The sequence below is a fragment of the Octopus bimaculoides genome, chromosome 1, assembly GCF_046866305.1.
Source record: "Octopus bimaculoides isolate indiv1 chromosome 1, ASM4686630v1, whole genome shotgun sequence".
NCBI classification, from domain to species: Eukaryota; Metazoa; Mollusca; class Cephalopoda; order Octopoda; family Octopodidae; genus Octopus; species Octopus bimaculoides.
Window position 1 is genome coordinate 88,722,334 of NC_142928.1, and position 20,196 is coordinate 88,742,529.

At 37.7% G+C, this 20,196-nt stretch overlaps 1 protein-coding gene across 5 annotated transcripts in view; it reads right to left on the reverse strand.

The window, feature by feature from the left end:
• The window catches only part of LOC106872255 (apoptosis-inducing factor 3), a 125,935-nt gene that overhangs the window by 100,977 nt on the left and 4,762 nt on the right, over positions 1-20,196 (reverse strand). For 2 of the 5 annotated variants that reach the window (XM_089353622.1, XM_089353618.1), the window contains exon 2: positions 10,656-10,806. In XM_089353622.1, the coding sequence (XP_089209748.1) occupies positions 10,656-10,794 (139 nt within the window). In that variant the 5' untranslated portion in view covers positions 10,795-10,806. Of the gene's footprint in view, positions 1-842; positions 981-10,655; positions 10,807-20,196 lie in introns of those variants that run through there. The other 3 variants (XM_089353629.1, XM_089353625.1, XM_089353643.1) reach the window with 3 other exon arrangements.

The window sequence follows — 20,196 nt, forward strand, 5'->3', positions numbered from 1 at the left end:
CTTGGGCAAGTGTCTTCTACTATAGTCTCAGGCTGACCAAAGCCTTGTGAGTGGATTTGGTAGTCGGAAACTGAAAGAAGTTCGTCGTATATGTATGTATGTATGTATGTATATATGTGTGTGTGTGTGTGTGTGTGTGTGTGTGTGTATGTGTGTGTGTGTGTGTGTGTGTGTGTGTGTGTGTGTGTGTGTGTGTGTGTGTGTGTCTTTGTGTCAGTGTTTGTTGTCCCACCATCGCTTGACAACTGATGTTCGTGTGTTTACTTCTATGTAACTTAGCGGTTCTGCAAATGAGACTGATAGAATAAGTACCAGGCTTACAAAGAATAAGTCCTGTTTGAGGTGGTGCTCCAGCATGACTGCAGTCAAATGACTGAAACAAGTAAAAGAATAAAAGAACGCACACACACACACACTGACACACACACACACTGACACACACACACTGACACACACACACTGACACACACACACATGGAATTATGGAGCATATGTGGTAATATGAGATGAAACAGAAGAAATACGCTTTGTAAAAATGCTAAGAAAATAAAGGCCAAGAAATGAAAGACATAGGTAGAATTTAAGTCTAGAAGAAATTTTAGGATTTCCATAAAGGATTTGAATATAATTAAAATATTAACATATGCAGCAATAGAAAGTATAGTTAAGGGGGAAAAAATTAGTGAAATATAGGTGAATGAATGGATATGTAGGAGTGAGAGAGATAGAGAGAGGGAGAAGGAGATAGACAGATAGATAGATAGATAGATAGATAGATAGATAGATAGGTAGAGAGAGATGGGGGCGAGAACAGAAGAGCAATAGGAAGAGAATGAACTGACCTGTGTAATCACTGTCAACCGATCTAGCTAGACAACCACTTAATACAGGAGAAATGAAGATCTGCACAAATACAGATTTTTTTTTCCAGTTTTAGTAGTTAGGCCTCTCTGTCTGGACCAATGTTTGTCATGTGTGGGAGGATGAGAGGAAGAGGGAGAGGCAGGGAAGAATGAGAAGTGCTGTAATGCAAATACACAAACACACGCACACACATTTATTTATACATACATACATACAAATATCTATATATATATATATATATATATATATATATATATATATATATATATATATATATGACATTATTGTCTGCAGTGTATGTCAGCAGGCAAAAAAGACAAAAAAACATCAAGCAGTTCTTTTATCTGATCAGCTGAATATATTGTTCTGTGTCTATGAATAAGTTTAGTTTGGAAATGAGAGTTTGCTTAATAACAGCAACTATCAAATCCAGCTGCAGTCAAGAACACAATAAAGCATTCAGATAGCCAGCTGATACCAGATGTGATTCACAATGCTAAATACTACTAAGAGTTAATTCATTTGGTGAGCTTCATCCAGGAGACAGAGACAACAAGATGTCTCCAGTCTAGCAAAATGATTAAGTTGTCCTGAAAGAGGACAATAATGAAAAGACAGTTAATTACATACAACTCCACTGTTTACTGCTTGATCTATCAACTGAAATATTGATTGAAATCTGTTTCATAGTTTTCCATGCAACCAGTCTTTTAATGAATCTTTACTGATTCAAAATTGAAATTAAAAAAAAAATATGAGCTGTGTTTCTTTACTTTAAACTTGTGTGACAACTTGCCCCTGTCTCTGTCTGTCTGTGTGTCTCTTTCTCATATACGTGCACATATATGTACATGCATACAATGTATATGTGTCTGCATACACATGCATGTGCATGCATGCATATATATGCACATATCCATAAACACACCTACACATATGTAGACATGCACACACACACATATACAGATGCCACACATGTACACAAGCACACACACACATGTACACATGCACACACACACGTACACATGCACACACACACAGATGTACACATGCATATACACACACACGTACACATGCACACACACATGTACACACACATATACATGTATACACATGTGCACATGCACACACACATGCACATGTATACACATGTGGACATGTATACACACGTGCATATGCTCACACACACGTGCACAGTACACACACACATGCACATGCATACACACAAATATACATATGTACACACATTATACATGCACATACATGTACACATGCACTGACGTACACATGCACCCACACTTTGTTTCAGTTATTGGACTGCGATCATATTGAGGTGCTGTCTTGAAGGGTTTAGTCAAACAATTCAATCCGAGTACTTTTATAGCCTGGTAGTTATTCTTTCTCTCAATCTTACTTCCTGTGTCTGTTGCACATGTAGTTTGAAGGGCCAGCTTTGTCACACTATGTGTCACGCTGAATCTCCCCGAGAACTACATTAAGGGTACATGTGTCTGTGGTGTGCTCAGCCACTTGCACATTAATTTCACGAGCAGGCTGTTCTGTTGATTGGATCAACTGGAACCCTCGTCATCGTAACTGACAGAGTGCCACGCAACATATATATATATATATATATATATATATATATATATATATATATATATATATATATATCACCATCGTTTAACGTCTGTTTTCCATGCTGGCATGGGTTGGACGGTTTGACTGAGGTCTGGAGAGCCAGCGGCTGCACCAGGCTCCAATCTGATCTGGCAACATTTCTACAGCTGGATGCTCTTTCTAATGTCAACCACACTGAGAGTATAGTGGGTGCTTTTTACGTGCCACTGGCGCATGAGCCAGTCATGTGGGCCTGGCATCAACCACGTTTGGAGAGTGCTTTTTAAGTGCCACTGGCACAGGGGAGAGACAGGGGGTACTGGCATCAGTCACGTTCAGATAGTGCTTTTTACATGCCACCAGCATGGGAGCCAGTCAGGGGGTACTGGCCACAGCTACGATATTGGTTTTATTTAACTCAACAGGCCTTCTCATGCATATCATATCACCTGACACATCAGGGGTACTCTTAACTGGGCCAGATATGCATGGCTGTGATCTCACTTCAGTTGCTGGTCTCAGTCTCCTATCATTACCTCTGTGAGGCACAATGTTTGAAGGTCATGCTTCAACACCTCATCCCATGTCTTCCTGTGTCTACCTCTTCCACAGGTTCCTTCCACAGTTAGGGAGTGGCACTTCCTCACACAGCTGTCCTTATCCATATGTAACACATGACCATACTAGTGCAGTCATCTCTCTTGCACACCACATTTGATGCTTCTTGTGCCCAACTTTTCTCTTAGGGTGCTTACATTCTGTTGTGTATGCACACTGACATTACACATCCAGCGGATCATGCTAGCTTCATCTTTTTCAAGCCGATGCATATCCTCAGCAGTCATGGCCCATGTTTCAATGCTATGTAGCATGGTAGTTCACACACATGCATCATACAGTCTAACTTTCATCCTGAGCGAGAGGCCCTTAGTTGCCAGCAGAAGTAAGAGCTCCCAGAACTTTGCCCAGGCTATTCTTATTCAAGCTGCTGCACTTTCAGAGCAACCACCCCCACAACAGACTTGGTCACCTAATGGAAACTATTGACTTCGTCTAGTTTCTCCTCCTGGTATGTGGTGGAATCTGTTTTCTGAACATCATTATTTATTGCCCCTGTGCATCTGCCACACACAAAAACTATCTTCCCGGTTAACCTTCCTTTGACATTGCTTCACCTTTTATGTGTCCATCGCTTACACTGAGTACATAGTATGGAGTTTCTACCTACGCCTTTTCTACAGATCCAGCAGGGACATCTACCTGAAGGGGTTTGTGATTTGACAGCCTTCCTACTTACTAAGACTTTGGTTTTTGCTAGGTTAATCCTAAGGCCCTTCAATTCTAGACCTTGCTTCCACACCCTAAACTTCGTCTCTAGTTCTAGTAGTGACTCGGCTATGAGGGCAAGGTCATCTGCACAGAGAAGCTCCCAGGAGCATCTTGTCTTGAATTCTTCTGTAATTGCCTGGAGGACTATGATGAATAAGAGGTGGCTGAGGACTGATTCTTGGTGAACTACTTCTACTCTGAATTCTTCACTATACTCGTTGCCAACCATTACCTTACAAACAGCTTCCCTGTACAAGGCTTGTACAGCTCTTACCAACCACTTGTCTATCCCCAGTTTCTGTATTGACTACCAGATAAGGGATTGGGGACCCTGTCAAAGGTTTTCTCCAAGTCAACAAAAGTCAAGTACAGGGGTTTATCTTTGGCTAGATATTTCTCCTGCTGTTGCATAACCAGAAATATAAGCATCAGTGGTGCTTCTGCCTGGCATAAAACCAAACTGCATCTCATCTAGGCTAACTCTCTCCCAAATTAGTTGGACTATGACCCTCTCTATAACTTTCATCACCTGATCCAATAATTTGATACCCCTGTAGTTATTTCTATCTAAAGTATCACCTTTACCCCTGTAGCAGTTGACTATGGTGCTGCTATACCAGTCATTGGGTATGACTCCTTCGTGAACTACCTGATTTACAATATGGGTGACTAGACCATAACCCACACCACCCTATATTTTAAGCATCTCAGCGGTGATTCCTGATGGGCTAGGTGCTTTCCTTGTCTTCATATTCTTAATTGCTTTATCTACTATGGTACTGCTGATTTGGGTAGCTGGTCCCTCATTTGGGTCAACCTTTGGCAGACACTCCTCCTCCCATTCAGCAGTCTTTCATAATGGCATCTCCAAGCCTCTTTCTTTGCAGAATCATTTGACACAAGGGCACCATCATCCATGTGGACACATTTCTTTCCTATGACATTGTGGTTTTTTTCTCACACACTCTCTTGCAATCTGTAATACTTCAGCTCATATTGCTGAACATTGGCAAACTTCTTTTCTGCTACTCCTATGGCTATATACACCTGTCTCCTAGCTTCCCTTTTGGCTATCTGATACAATCTCCTGCTACTCCCACTCTTCCAGGCCTTCCAAGCCTGTTTCTTTGTTCTAATGGCCCTGTCTACAGTATTGTTCCACCACCATGTTACCCGAGGTCTTTGGAAGAGACTTTGCACCAGCCGCAGATTTGGTCTGTGGCACTCAGGAAGCTGTCTCGCAGGAATTCCCAGCTGCCTTCTATATCACAGGACTGTAGCTCCTCCTCCCTATCATCAAATTTCTCGGTAAGGATATCCCTAAATCTCTGACCATGTGAAGGGTTCTTAAGCTTCCAAGTCCTTCTTTTCCAGATTGGTCTGCTTTTTGGCATCCTTCTGGCCTCAAGTTTAGAGTCACTAATAACTAGTCTATGTTGTGAGGTACATTCTTCACCAGGGAGGGTCTTTGTGTTTAAGAGCAACCATGCATCCTGCTGTGTGGTGAGAATGAAATCAATCTGGTGAGCAGAGTCACCTGATTGATAGGTTATCAGGTGGTTAGCTGGCTTCCTGAAGTTGGTGTTGCAGATCACTAGGTTATTTGCATTGCAGAACTTCAGGAGCCTAGTTCCCTCTTCATTTCTGGAACCAACACCATGGCCCCCCATGTACACCATGGAAAATACCAGGTTGCTGTCTGACATGCCCATTAAAATCTCCAGCCACAAAGATGAGATCATTGTCACTCATCTTTGAGGTAGCCCGCAGAAGAATATCATAAAAGTGATCCTTCTGTTCATTTGGTAGGCTCATGTGTGGGGCATAGGTAGACACACACACACACACACACACACACACACACACACACACACACAGGCTTGTTTCAGTGTTTATCTACCAAAATCCATTCACAAGCTATAGCAGAAGATGCAATGGACTGAATCTGGAACCGTGTGGTTGGGAAGCAAACTTCTTACCACATAGCCATGTCTGCTATTTATACATATATATATATATATATCCTGTGCTCTTTGATCATAACACATAAAACCATTCCATCTATTAGTAAAACTCACAAATGACAAAGTCACTTGTTTAATATGTTGTTAGCTTGGTACAAAAATAATTGTGGTCTTTGTTATTTTAAAATCCGATGCTTGTTTTGGAATAAACTTTTATCTAACTACATTTGGTCTAAACCATGCCAGCATGGAAAATGGACGGTAAAGGATGATGATGATTTGTGTAATATGTTATTTGGAAATTTAAGCAGATTTTGGTCCCCTTGATTCATGCTAATAGGTTTGCTTTCACTGTTTACTCTTGCTTGTCAAATTGAACATGGAGAAAACAAAAATAAATATAAAAAAATAAATAAGCAATTTCCAGCAAATTTATTGTAAGATCTCAAAATGGAACACAATACAGTGGAGATTGCTTGCAATATCAACCAAGCAGTTGGTCAGGAGGCCATCAACAAATACAGCTCAACATTGATTCAAAAGGTTTACGTGGTGGAGATGAGAGGTTTTGATATATCGAATGTTGTGAATGATCTTCTATGGTTGACAACAACCAGCTAAGGACCATTATCAAAAAAGTGGATCCATACAAAATAACTCAAGAGATGGAAGAAAAAAAGAAAGCACTGACCATTTAACTGTTGTTTGACATTTGCACCACATTGCAAAGTCAAAACAACCTTGACAGATGGTTGCTGCATGAGTTGAATATAAATTTATAAAAAAAAAAAAAAAAGGAAATAGTTGTTAAGAAGTTTGCTCTGCATTTCCTTTGTGTAACAAAAATTATTTCTCGATCATGTTGTGACAAGTGTCAAAAAAGGAACGTAGCAACTGACAATATCTGAACTGAAGCGAAGCACCAAAACATTTTTCCAAACGAGAAGGTTATGACCAATGGTTGGTGGTTGACAGGTAGAAGTGTTGACTAGTAATCTTGAATTCTGACAAAACCATCATAGCTGAAATGTGCTGCCAGGAACTTAGAAAAAGCACCAAGAACTTCAATGTTTACATCTAGCATTTATCAATTGAAAAGAACCAATTGTTCTCCATGACAACACCCAAACATGTTTTTGAAATGTCTGTAGAAATTGAATAAACTGGGCTATGAAACTATGTCACCCACTTTACTTCTCCAATTGACAAACTACTTTTTCAAGCATCTCAAAAACTTGCAAAAGTTACTAACAACCAATTCAATTCTTATGAAATACTAATTTCAAATTTTGGCACAAGGCCAGCAACTTCGGGGGGAGGGTTAAGCTGATTGCACTGACACCAGTACTTAACTGGTACTTATTTTATTGACCCCGAAGGAATGAAAGGCAAAGTCAACCTTGGCAGAATGTGAAAATGGATGAAGGCCCCTAAGCATTCTGCCTAGCATGCTAACGATTCTGCTAGCTCACTGCCAAGATACTGAAATGCTTTAACAACTAGGCAGCAGTTCAGAATACCTTTACAAAGAAATCAATCAGTTCTATAACATTAGAATTCTATGCTACCAGAAACAGATTTGTTTCTGGTTGGTAAAAATGTGAATGCTCTAAAGGTTATTGTTTCAATATATTTGATTCTAAGGTAATATATATTGCTTCAATGTTGTGAGCTAAATGCTAGAATAATTTATTTTGCATTAACCTGATACTTGTACATCCCAGATAGTGCACTCACTGAAAACTTACACACTCAGACACATAAATTCTGGGTAACATCCAAAACAAGCAATCTACCTAGAATAAGGAGTAAAATAGAGTGGATATGGTATTGAACCACCAATTCATAAGTCTTGAGTTCAGATCCACAGCAGGAATTACATTGTGTATTTGAGCAGTACATTTAATTTTGTGCCACAAGTTACATAGGCATTGTAAATATGTATCTTATCTGAGGTTAAACAACACCCATGGGAGAAATATTTCTCATTTATCTATCATCATAAAAGTAAAGCCATGCACTAGTAGTGAAGATCCTCTTGAAGTTTAAGAGATATTTACATCTTCAAAATAGCTTGATAGAAAAACTTCACTCGTTAACAATTTATAACTACTGACACATTCAGAATCTGTATCTTCCTATCTCTTCTACTTGCACTATGAAATTTCTTTTTAGTGGCCTCGGTACCAATGAAATTTAACACTATTTCACCTGCTCAACTCCTATCATCCTTACTATGGCCTTACTTCTCAGTTTGATGTACTAAATGCATTACTCCATTATTCTACAGAACAAGATCTGTCTACATTATTTACATTTGACAGATATTTGTCCTCATCTTGTTTGTTGTTAACACAATGTTTTGGTTGATATACCTTCCAGCCTTCATCAGGTATCTTGGGGGGAAATTTCGAATCTGGGTTCTCATTCCTAAGGTATTTTTTGATGTTATTATTGTTATTATTCATGTCACTGCCTAGAATTGAACTCGGAATCTTGGGGTTAGTAGTCCATGCTCTCATAGTCCACAGGCATATGGCGTAGTGGTTAAGAGCGTGGGCTACTAACCCCAAAATTCCGAATTCAATTCCAGGCAGTGACATGAATAATAATAATAATAACAACATCAAAAAATACCTTAGGAATGAGAACCCAGATTCGAAATTTCCCCCCAAAATACCCGATGAAGGCTGGAAGGTATATCAACCAAAACATTGTGTTAACAACAAATAAGATGAGGACAAATATCTGTCAAATGTAAATAATTCCTCATCTCTTAAATATAAAACTGTAAGATCTGTCTAAATCAGCAGTTCTCAGCTGGGGTCCATGTAAGGTTTTGTTAAAATTTATCTGCAATAAATTGCTTATACTTCTACAATACATAAAATATTTTAATTTTTTAATACAATTCCTAATAATATTTAATTATAAAAACACAATAGGATTCTTTTTTCATATACTGAATGGTGATGGAGGTCCAATTAAAGTAAAATAGGAAAATGGGGTCTATAGGCAAATAATGGTTGAGAACCACTGCTCTAAATTACCTTTTCCATTCATTTATCTGTAACAAATTAACCATAAAATTAGCTTTGTTAGCCTTACAGAGTCACCCATGCTAAAGTAAAGTGAAGTTACCTTCTCAAGTCATATCACCTCATAACGGTCAGTTTCTCAGTTTCATGGTGTACATATTCCCCACCTGGATGGGACACTGGTCTGTTGCAGAATTACTCATTTTTGCTGGCTGAGTGGACTGGAGCAACGTTAAGTGAAGTGTTTTGCTCAAGAACACAACATATCACCTGGTCCAGGAATCAAAACCACAATCTTACGATCATGAGTCCAACACCCTAACCACTAAGCTACGTGCCTCCACAGTCACCCTTGTACTCTGAGATATTGTGATGTAAAAGATTATGGACACTGTACCTTATTAACTTACTCAAACTTTGTATGTCTAACTTTATGAATTTCAGACAGTTTGTCCAGGTCACGTGTTTTGTAAAAACAGCTCCAATAACCTGCCAGTAGTAATTCAAATCTTACTATAGGCATCACATTCCAACCACATAAAAGATTACTTAATCCAAAAATGAATTTGATTTGCTCAATATAGCAGTCAAATCTTGTCTGAACAAATACTCTCCATTACAATGGGGACCATATATTTTGAGTTCTACATATTAAGAAAGAATGCATTAGATTCATATAGAAAGAAGACAACCGATGTTACTGCAGATGAAATTCATGATATTTTATCCAAACTAACATGCTGGGTGTCCATGCCAGAGACTGTTGAAACATAGCTGATCAAGATTACATGAAAGCATAAGACTACTTGATTTTACTCAAGTTCATCAACAAAATGAGTACAACTTCTCCCTCATGGCTGCATATATGATGTTAGAAAAATGGCAATTATTGCAACAACCTGTGTCACCATCATCATAATTTTACATCAGCTTTCATGCAGATTTGGATTGGGTGTATTCTCATAGTCTGAATCTTTTCTGACTCAGTGTTACTATCTTCCAAGATTGGATGGAGAAACAGGTCTTAATATGTTCCATTTTTGGTATAGTTTCTATGGCTGGATGCCTTTCCTAATATCACCCACCTTATAGAGTGTACTGAGTGCATTTTATCACAGTACCAATATGAGAGTTTGTCATGTCCTTGGCAAGAATAAAAGATCTTCTCAACTCTGTATTATCTCCATTCATTCACCAATCACAAAGCACTGGGGAAGATGTGCAGGAGAGGAAATTATTTCATCAAATCAGAAATGATAAAAGGCAATGTCTATCTTTGCAATATTTGAACTCAGAACATGAAGGTGTGTAATAAATAACCTTTTCTACTCTAGGCACAAGACCTGAAATTTTAAGGGAGGGGACTAATCGATTACATCGACTCCAGTTTTTCACTGGTACTTAATTTATCGATCCTGAAAGGATGAAAGGCAAAGTCAAACTTGGCAGAATTTGAACTCAGAATATAGCAACAGGCAAAATACCACAAGGTGGGTAATAAATAACACTAGACATTTAGTCCATTTCTGCCACTTCACCTTATATCATCATCACTTGGACATTCTTGAGGCCTACAGCTCACAGGTCTGGTTACTTGATTTCCATGGTGAGACCACAACATTCCCCTTGAATGGGATACCAGTCTGTCATGGGGTTACTCATTTACAGCTGAATGGACTGAAGCAATATGAAATGAAGTGTTATGCTCAAGAAAACAACACACTTTCCAATCCAGGAATCAAAACAATGCTCTTGCAATCATGAGTGTGTCACCCTCACAACTAGGCCATGTGCCTTCTTCACCTTATAAAAAAAAGTAGTAAAAGGGTAGATCTCTTACCTGAAGTTGTCTGTAGTCCAAAGGGAAAAAGATTCTTCTTTCCACGGCTATAACCTGACTTCTGGACAATGGTTCGAATTGAAGAATATATCAACGAAGAACGTTGCAAAAGTAGGTTCTTTGACAAAAGATTCAGCATCAGTTTATTGATCTGGAAGAAAACAAGAATGAAATTCTGAGTACAATAGTAGTGATGGAAAAAAACTTGTAGTGAATATAGACTTGCTAACATTTCATACGGAATAATCATCAATCTTTTTCATTATCATTTAATTGCGCAATTTTTCATGTATGTAGGAGTTAGCTGAGATTTGTTGAGACAGAATTTTCCACAGCAGGATACTCTTCCTCTCACCAACTCTTACTCATTTCCAAGTAAGGTAATGTCTTCCCTACTCCAAACAGATTTTCATGGAAGATTGTGAACAAGCATCATTACTTGGATAATAGTGAAGTTCGCTTACAATAAGCATGCAATGTCAAGACAGGGAGACACAAAAACACTACATATGTATGAATAGCAAAATATATGACGAACTACTTTTCAGTTTCTGTTTTCCAAAGATAACCTGGTTGTGTGCATGATTGAATTGTGATTTCTATGTGGCAAAATGTGAGGTTGGATCGAATCCATTACTATAAGGTCTTTCCCAGGCCAAAAGTGAAAGTGTTTTTCCTTGGATATAAAATGAAAGGAAATCTTTGATGATAGATAAAGTGTGTGTGTGGGGGATGGGAATATTTTCATGAGCAATTATTTAATCCTTGCCATGTCATATTCGCAATAATATATGAGTTTAATAACTTGCACAAGAGAGAGCGATCTTTTGAAAAATTTATTCGCAAAGACAATTTCTTACAACAAAGTTTCTTGGCACACTTCCATTGATTTCTATCAGCAAGATGCAGGTTTCCATTCAGTTTTATTTCATCAACATGACTAGGACAACATTGAATGTGATGAAGATGGCTATAACTTCACAGAAAAGTATCTGTGACTTATGTAATTGCAGGTAATGGTTTTAACTCCTCAGTTAATATTTGATACACCTGAGAAATTAATACCCATGCTTTTTCATATGTTAATTAGGAATTTAATTAACATATTTGGTAGGTCTAACTTTAGTAATGATAATGTCCAACAACTTGCTTTGTTCTAAGTGGCAATTCATATTTTACTTTCATTTCTTCATACTTTAGGAAAGCACTTTCTCTTTTCGGTCTAAAAGTCACTTACTTTGGCAAAATAAATACTTTCACTTGCATGGAGCCATGGAATGAAGTGCCAAACTGTCTTATTTTCAACATTACTAGTTTAATGTCAATGACATATTTTTTCAATGCCATAATTGTGTGTATGTGTGTGTGTGTGTGGTTTCCATATGTCTCATTTTAACTAAGTCTGACCAGGTTTTTATCCCAATTGATCTGAAATTATGTCCTGTTTTTGAGAAAATTTAATTTGCTATTATTTTTATACCGGTTTGTTAGAAAAGTTATGCGGTATTGATACTAATTGGTCTTGCTAGCACATTTTGAAACACCTGTAGCAATAATCCAACTAGGATTTGAAGTCAAAACCTTTCTGCTCCACTCTCATGCCAATCAGAATTGTTTCTTCAATTCAAAAATGAAAAAAAAAAAAAAAAGAAAGGAAAAAGATAGTCAGTGAAAAACTAGATGGCCTCCAGAAAAACCAGTCAGTGAAATCTTCATAGACTGCTTTGCATGAGAAATAGTGAGATTTGTTTTACATGAGAAATAGAGAGACTGCAGAGATTAGACAGTTCAACTCATCCCACAGACAATTCACTAAAATTGTTAGAAAGACCTGTACAACTTGCCAGGACATCTCTATTTTTGTCTTCCAGTTTTTAACTCTTAACCAAGCCACAGAGAAACGATGGATTTTTGACAACTATACTTAATTCCTCTTCTTTCTTTCTCTCTTACTCACACACATACACACGTTCAGGGGAAATACAAACTTCTTTCCAGTGAGTGCTCATATTCCTTTGCTGTGCACACACACATACACACACAAACTTTTGGATTAAATAACAATGAATTTTTTCATTGTTTGATGAATAAGTAATTCAATCTGTATATTTTATCACTGTTTTTCTAGCCATATTATTAATTGTATAAATTTCTTCTAGTGTCGACATGTCCCAGAATAAACCTAATGTATTGCATACTTCATATTTCACTTTACTTCGATAGTTCATAGATATTTCCCTTAAAAAATTTTAATTTATTATACAAAGTGTACATTTATAAAAGAACTCAAATTTTGCACTATAATCACTGTTTTGCAGAATTCTCTAGGGTACGTAAAGGTAGGTCAGATAGTTAAAGATTTGAAATCTCAAAGCAAGTTTTTATACAAGTTCATCAGGATTAGGTACCTTTTTTTTAAAAAAAAAGGAAGAAAAGAGAAATAATCAAATTGGAGTTTCTCATTGTCTCATTGTTAGTAAAGAAGCCACTTTGATACTAAGAGAATTGATGAAATGAATATGTGTCAAAGTCACTTGTTCATCATATATTGTTACTTTAGAAAGAAAAATCCAGTGGAGCAGAAAAGAAAAAAGACTAGAAAAACAGAGTTAATTTTATATCATGTTGGGATTTTTTCTGAATAGCAATGAATGTAGGTAAACTGGAATGGTTAACTAGTGTAGTATTTGTATTCTGCACATAGTCTGGTTGTCAAAACAGAATCAGCCAAAATTATTTGTATGAGAGAACTGCTGTTGGCCTTTTGGTAGAAAAAGAATTTCATTTGCAGTTATACTTTGCCATTCGTGACTATCAATCAGCTATTGTGTTTACTCATCAATAGCATTTTGTCTCGCAATATCAGCTTGCTACTCACTGACTCAAATCTATCACTGTGTTTATCAGACTGTTTAACTGCTTGTTGTTCATTACTCTTTTTATAAGCTGTGGTCAGCATAGTCAAAGCTTGACTGATTGAAAATCAATCAGCAATTTTGGATTTGTTAGAATTTTTCACTGATGTTTGTCAAAGAATATGATGTGTAGTTGTAGAGGATCGTTGGTTAAATTTTTCTTGATGTTATCACATCCTTAAGTTGTTTTGACCAGATTCCGAAAATTTTGAGAAAAATTATTGGTCAGATTTTAAAAACTGCTTGAACAATACATAGAATAGGCACAGGAAGTGAACACTGAATAAGTCTTCAAAGAAAAAAAAAAAAGAAAAAATGGGGGTGGAGGGTATCAGGTGTACTGTATCAGGTGAACCATGGAGGTTCTGAAGGATGTAATGTCTCAACAGGAGGCAATTTATCCCATATTTCAGCAATTCTGAGTGTGAAAAAAATAATTCCGAAAGTCATAGAAACTGTGTTTTTTTATTTTTTTTATTTTGTAAGCACGTCCAAGAGTGTTAGACATGGAATTCAAAAAGGTGCCCAAGGTTGTTAGTTGGAAAGATGGTGGATAATCTTGTGGGTGTCTCCCAAGTCAGTTACCAAATGTATGAGCCTTAATGTGTCCATGTCCAGGGAAGCAAGATATTCAAAATATGGGAGATGCCCGACAGCGGGTATTTGTTTGGCTGCATGTTTCTGAACAGTTTCCAAGAGATTAATATGCTGAGTAGGGCTCCAGGTTGGTGATGCAAACTCTTTGCATGGATGTACCATAGCCATATACAACTTTAAGCAGCTAGCTGGAGAGTGACTGGCAAAGATTTTGCTGAGTGATGCTAAGATGCCCTCAGCCTTCTTGACAATCTTAGAGATATAGCTTGTTGAATGCAGATTGCTGTTGACAATAATACCCAGGTCACATTCACTAACAGATTTCTTAAGATTGGTGTTGTTGAGGGAGTATGTAAAAGCTGAGTTTTCCCTCCCAAAATTCATGGTGATGCATTTGTATGCAGCCAGCTTGAGTTGCCAGTCAGCAATCCATTACTACATTGTGTCCAGGTCTGATTGCAGGAAAGATCTATAGCACATAGGATCTGTACTTTTTAACTCAAGGTACAACTTGATGTCATTTGCATATTTCAACCCTGAAACATTCAAGTTGGCATCTATGCAACAAACAATAATATATAATAATAATAATAATAATATAATAATGTATGCAACAAACAACAGAGGCCCAAGAATGGATCTCTGTGGTACACCAGAGGATGAAGAATGATGTCCTAGAACTGTGACTACCTCTTTTCAACAGAGAATGAAGGACCTCGACTGGTTAAAGAGATCATCTTACACACCCATTGTACAGTTTTGCCACGTGTCATTTGTGTGGCACAGAATCAAAGGCTTTAGCAAAGTCAAGATAGATAAAATCCACCCATGAGCCACCATCAGTGATTTGGGTGATGTCCTCAAGAAACTTGATGAGTTGGCTACAGCAGCTAAAGTTGGGAATAAATCCAAATTGTGAGGGCTAAACAAGGTTGTGAGAGCTCCAGAAGTTTCAGAGTATTTCTTTGACACAGGACTCCATCAGTTTGATGATGCAGCTATTAAGACTGACTGAAAGGTAGTTGACAGGTGATGTACAATCACCCTTTTTAAATAGGGGAATGACACTGGCAGTTTTCCTCTGCTCTGGGGTGACACAGTTAATTATTAAGGCAAAATTGGAAGAAAAATAAAAGCTGGTGCAAAAGAAATAATCCACCATGTTTGAGAAGCAAGACTGGAGAAGCATAGTTGGTCTTATTCTTGAGGTGGCATTGCAGCCTTGCAGGTGTAAATTTCATAGATGTTATAGAATTTGATGTTGGAGGTGGTAAGATGGTACATTTGGATCTTCAACAGTAAAAATGCCAGCATAGCATTCAGTAATAAGTTCTGTGCATTCTTTGGGATCGTCAATAATTCGACCTGTGAGGGGATTGCAAAGAGGGCTGCACATATTTCCAGAACACTTTGCTGTTAGGATTAATTGCTATATATTGTTAAAATTCATTGCTATATGTTGCTAAAATTTGTGTCACTTGCATGAGATAGTTGGATGATCTATTATTGCGCCGCCTTCTATTCTCCTCTGTTCTATGGTCTATATTCCTGTTCAGCATTACATTCTCTCCTGGTAAGTCAAACTGTTGCAGTCTCTTCAATTGTACTTTGGGGATTTTTAAAGCATTTGTGTAGTACTGATGCTTCGCATGTGATCCAGATTGAACCGGGAATGTTCTGAAGTGTAGTATTAACATCTCCAGAATCATAAAATTTGAACCAGTTTGGGCATTGTAACTCAGCACTGTAACAGTTCCAGTCTGCTTTTCTCTAGTCAGAGTGAGCAGTTTGGAGGTGGTGATGCTTCTTGTTTCTGCTGATAAGAGAGGGATTAGCAATGACCATAGCATGACTGGAGTCCTCAGTAGTGACACTGATAACCATTTCAGGAGTGGTGGTAAAGTGTAGCTTAACGTGTTGTTACCTCTTGTGTAGCAGGTAACTACTTGGGACCAACTTGTATCCAGTACTACATCAAGGAAATCATTTGCACTTTGCAGCCAAAGAAAAGTTTCCCAATTACTCTCAGGGTAGTTGAAGTAACCAACACTGAAAACGTAAGTGGCTGTTTTCCTAGATGCAGCTTTGAGGATGGCAGAAAGCTGTGTCTTGATAATTTGGTAGATAGTAAACAACTCCAAGTAACAGTGTTGACATGTTTATGCATATATCACAAAAGAATGTCTCTGGTTGTGGTTGGTTCAAATCATCACAAGGAATTGCTGACCACTACATTTATATTTTTTTCTCCTTGTTTCTCTCCTTATTTCTTTGCGTTCCTTTCACTTGAAGAGCGTAGCTCGAAACGTCAAAGACTTTCTCTATTCCCGAGCATTAAACTAATACATCCATTTGTTGTTTACACCACCTGTCTTTGTCTGTTGCCTTTTTCGTAAATTCTCCCATATATATATATATATATATATATATATATATATACACACATACACACACACGTTTATGTACATGTATCTAAAAATCTATACCTACTGCTTCTATGTTTTAATTGTTCCTTTCTAATATTTCTTTGTTATCTTACTTTTATCTGTGATGATTTTATTACCTTCTAGTCTTCTTTTCAGGTTTTGATAAACTAATTAGTCAATCTGTTTAATCCAAGTAATTTTAAAGAGCCTTGTCCCTCGTTTGTCAAGAAGTCTCTCTTACCTTCAGCAATGTAGAACACAAGGTACTTGAAGTCATTGACCTCCTTGAGTTGTGTACCATCCTTGTAACATATTTGCAGGTGGCTTTTATCTTCATTGATGGTTATGTATTCAGTATTTTTTGTACTGAGAAAGACTCTGGTTTCAGCATTCTCAAGTGATGTTAACAACACTAGCACATTACACAGGTGTGAGCTGTGAAAGCAAGACTATCAGTATAGTCAAGCACAGAGAGATACATACACGATTTGCTGACATTTTGATGGTGAGGATTTTAAGAGGATATATAACATTGCCTTTCTGTTGACACTATCAAATACCTTGGATAATTTCCTAAATACAATTGATGCCTTTTGCTTGTAGATTCTGAGTTCTTCTATGAATCCTTTCCAAGGAAAGGATCTGCAGCAGTGTTGATCAGCTTTTGCTGAAGCTGCTTTGGTTTCATTGTAGGATGGAATAAATATGAGGGGAAAATTCTATTGAGGAGTTCTAGATTTTTGAGACTAGGAAGGGAGAGTGTAATTCCACTATTCCAAGGAAGATGAACATCACCTTGTTTGGAAATAGAATAATTGAAGACTTCAAAAAAGCTGTTGGTTTGTTTTCTTTAGAGGTCTCATTCCAGAAGTCCAACAGATAATTATAGAAGAGTGGACTTTTCTGAATGCTGGCCAAGGTGTTATTTTGACAAGCAGTGTTGCTTAACTCTTTTATTTCTGGAGAGCTTCTATGGTAAATGACTCCTTCTGGATCAGCGAACTGTCTGCTATTTTGTGCCTGGGAGAATATGTTACTGACATTCTGTGAAACCAAGGTATAGATACCCCCTCACCCATATTACAGTTGCCTCAGGTTACATGATGTCACGCTTACAGGAATTGTATAGTATGACAACTGATTTCAGGATATCGTCTGTAATCTCAAATTTTAAGAATAAAAGTTAGTTTCTTCTTGGCCAGAAGTTTGCTTCTTGGCATTTAAACTCAGATCACAGTAGTTAATTTCAAAAACTACAATTACAACACCCACCCACACAATATGTGTGTGTGTGTGTGTGTAAGTGTTACTATAAACATGGAGTGTGAGGTGGAGTTTTTCACTGAGAATATTTATCTATATTTTCTTGGGTCATGATGAGTATCTGTTTTCTAACAAAAATCAACTTTCACCACCATGACTATTTATCATCAACACAGCTACCAATAGAACCATTGCCATTACCAACTCTTTAATGGCCAAAGAATAGCAACAATTGTTTAGTATGAACAAGTTGAGAATTTCCATCTGAAACAAAAATAATTATGAGATAATGTTGTGCTCAAGTGTATTTAACTTGTTTTTGATCTTAGGGCAATGGGGATTGACAGCAGCAATATAATCAACAAGGACAATACGATCAGTGTCAGCACTAACAATAAATGCCAATCGCCAGCAGTATTGGATTTACCAACAATTCAAGATATCTGGAAAGAAGTCATCAAGTATAGTCTCAAGAAGGTAGTAGTGTGAAAAGGAGCTGTAAAAGGATTACACTGGATAGTAAACTTGATATTCTAAAAGGTTTTTTATGCAGAAGAAAATAAAAAAAAACAGCCACATTACTAAAGCAAAGCTTGTAGCATGACCATACATGACGAAAGGGAAACATTCAGTAAAGTGTTCAAGATGTTACTCCATCAATGGTTTGAACCTTATTTTTTCATAGATCTAATGTGATGTTTAAAGTGAGATGGCTTTTCAATGTATGAATTCAAAACCTTATATGGCCAGATTACATCTGTGACTCTACAAATTTTCCTCAAGCAACAAGTCTACATCAAATTCAGAAAGATATGACACTTGCAAATGATATAGGGTTTGATATAGAGGATGATACAGTTGAGTTGCTAGTGTTGCACAGAGAAAGTTTATTTGAAGAGATAATGATGTTGCCAGTGCTGCTGGACTGGCTCCAGTGTAGGTGGCACGTAAAAAACACCTTTTTGAGCGTGACCGTTGCCAGTACCGCGTGACTGGCCCTCGTGCCGGTGGCACATAAAAGCACCCACTACACTCTCGGAGTGGTTGGCATTAGGAAGGGCATCCAGCTGTAGAAACTCTGCCAGATCAGATTGGAGCCTGGTGCAGCCTTCTGGCTTGCCAGTCCTCAGTCAAATCGTCCAACCCATGCTAGCATGGAAAGCGGACGTTAAACGAGGATGATGATGATGATGATGATGATGATGTAGTTAAAACTTAAAACAAAAGCAAACTGAAAATACAGATGACAATATGGAAATTCTAGTAACTACACTTGTCTGAAAAGAATATTGTTACACTCTTGATACTTATAGGGGAAAATCTGCAAATTTTTGCTGATAACAACCCTTATTTTGAACATAACTTAAAAAATACAAGAGGAATTTACAATGATTTCAGTTCTTATATTGAGTTGTACAAATAGGTGATGTGCCATAAACATCATATCTTATCTTATGCGCCCTTTTAAAGCCTAGCCAGACTCATGGGCCTGGTTTCCCAGTTTCTATGGCGTATGTGTTCCCCACTCAGCTGGACGGGATGCCAGTCCATCGCAGCGTTACTCAAGAAACAGGAAGAAAGAGCGAGAGAAAGTTGGGGCGAAAGAGTACAACAGGGGTCGCCACCACCCTCTGCCAGAGCCTCATGGAGCTTTTAGGTGTTTTCGCTCAATAAACACACAACGCCCGGTCTGGAAATTGAAATCGCGATCCTCCGACTGCGAGTCTGCTGCCCTAACAACTGGGCCATTGTGCCTCCACAAATAAATGCGCCCCTTTAAAGCCTAGCCAGGCTCATGGGCTCGGTTTCCCAATTTCAATGGCATATGTGTTCCATAGCTGGACGAGACACCAGTCCATCGCAGCGTTACTCATTTTTGCCAGCTGAGTGGACCGGAGCAACGAGTGTTTTGCTCAAGAACACAATGCATCAGCCAGTCCAGGAATCAAAACCACAATCTTATGATCATTATGCTGACACCCTAACTACTAAGCCACATACCTCCACATCATAAACAGCAAACATTTTTTTTTAATAAGTTCTTTGTCCTTCAAATAGATGTTGCATATGATGAACTAAAATATAGTGACTCTATATTATAAATAATGGTCATTACATAGTTTTCCTTTATTAGAACAAATTTACTGATAGGTTTACTCAATTAGTCGATTGATAAGTTGAGAAAAATTTACATATACACACGCCACATTATTTCAAGTATTTTTATTTTATGTCAGACCATGTCTTCCCTGACAGATAGGCCTTTTTATCAGGATGGGTTTCTGCATTATTTGAGTCAGTTTATAATGTCTTGATAAAGGATGTTTCTTGTTTTCCATT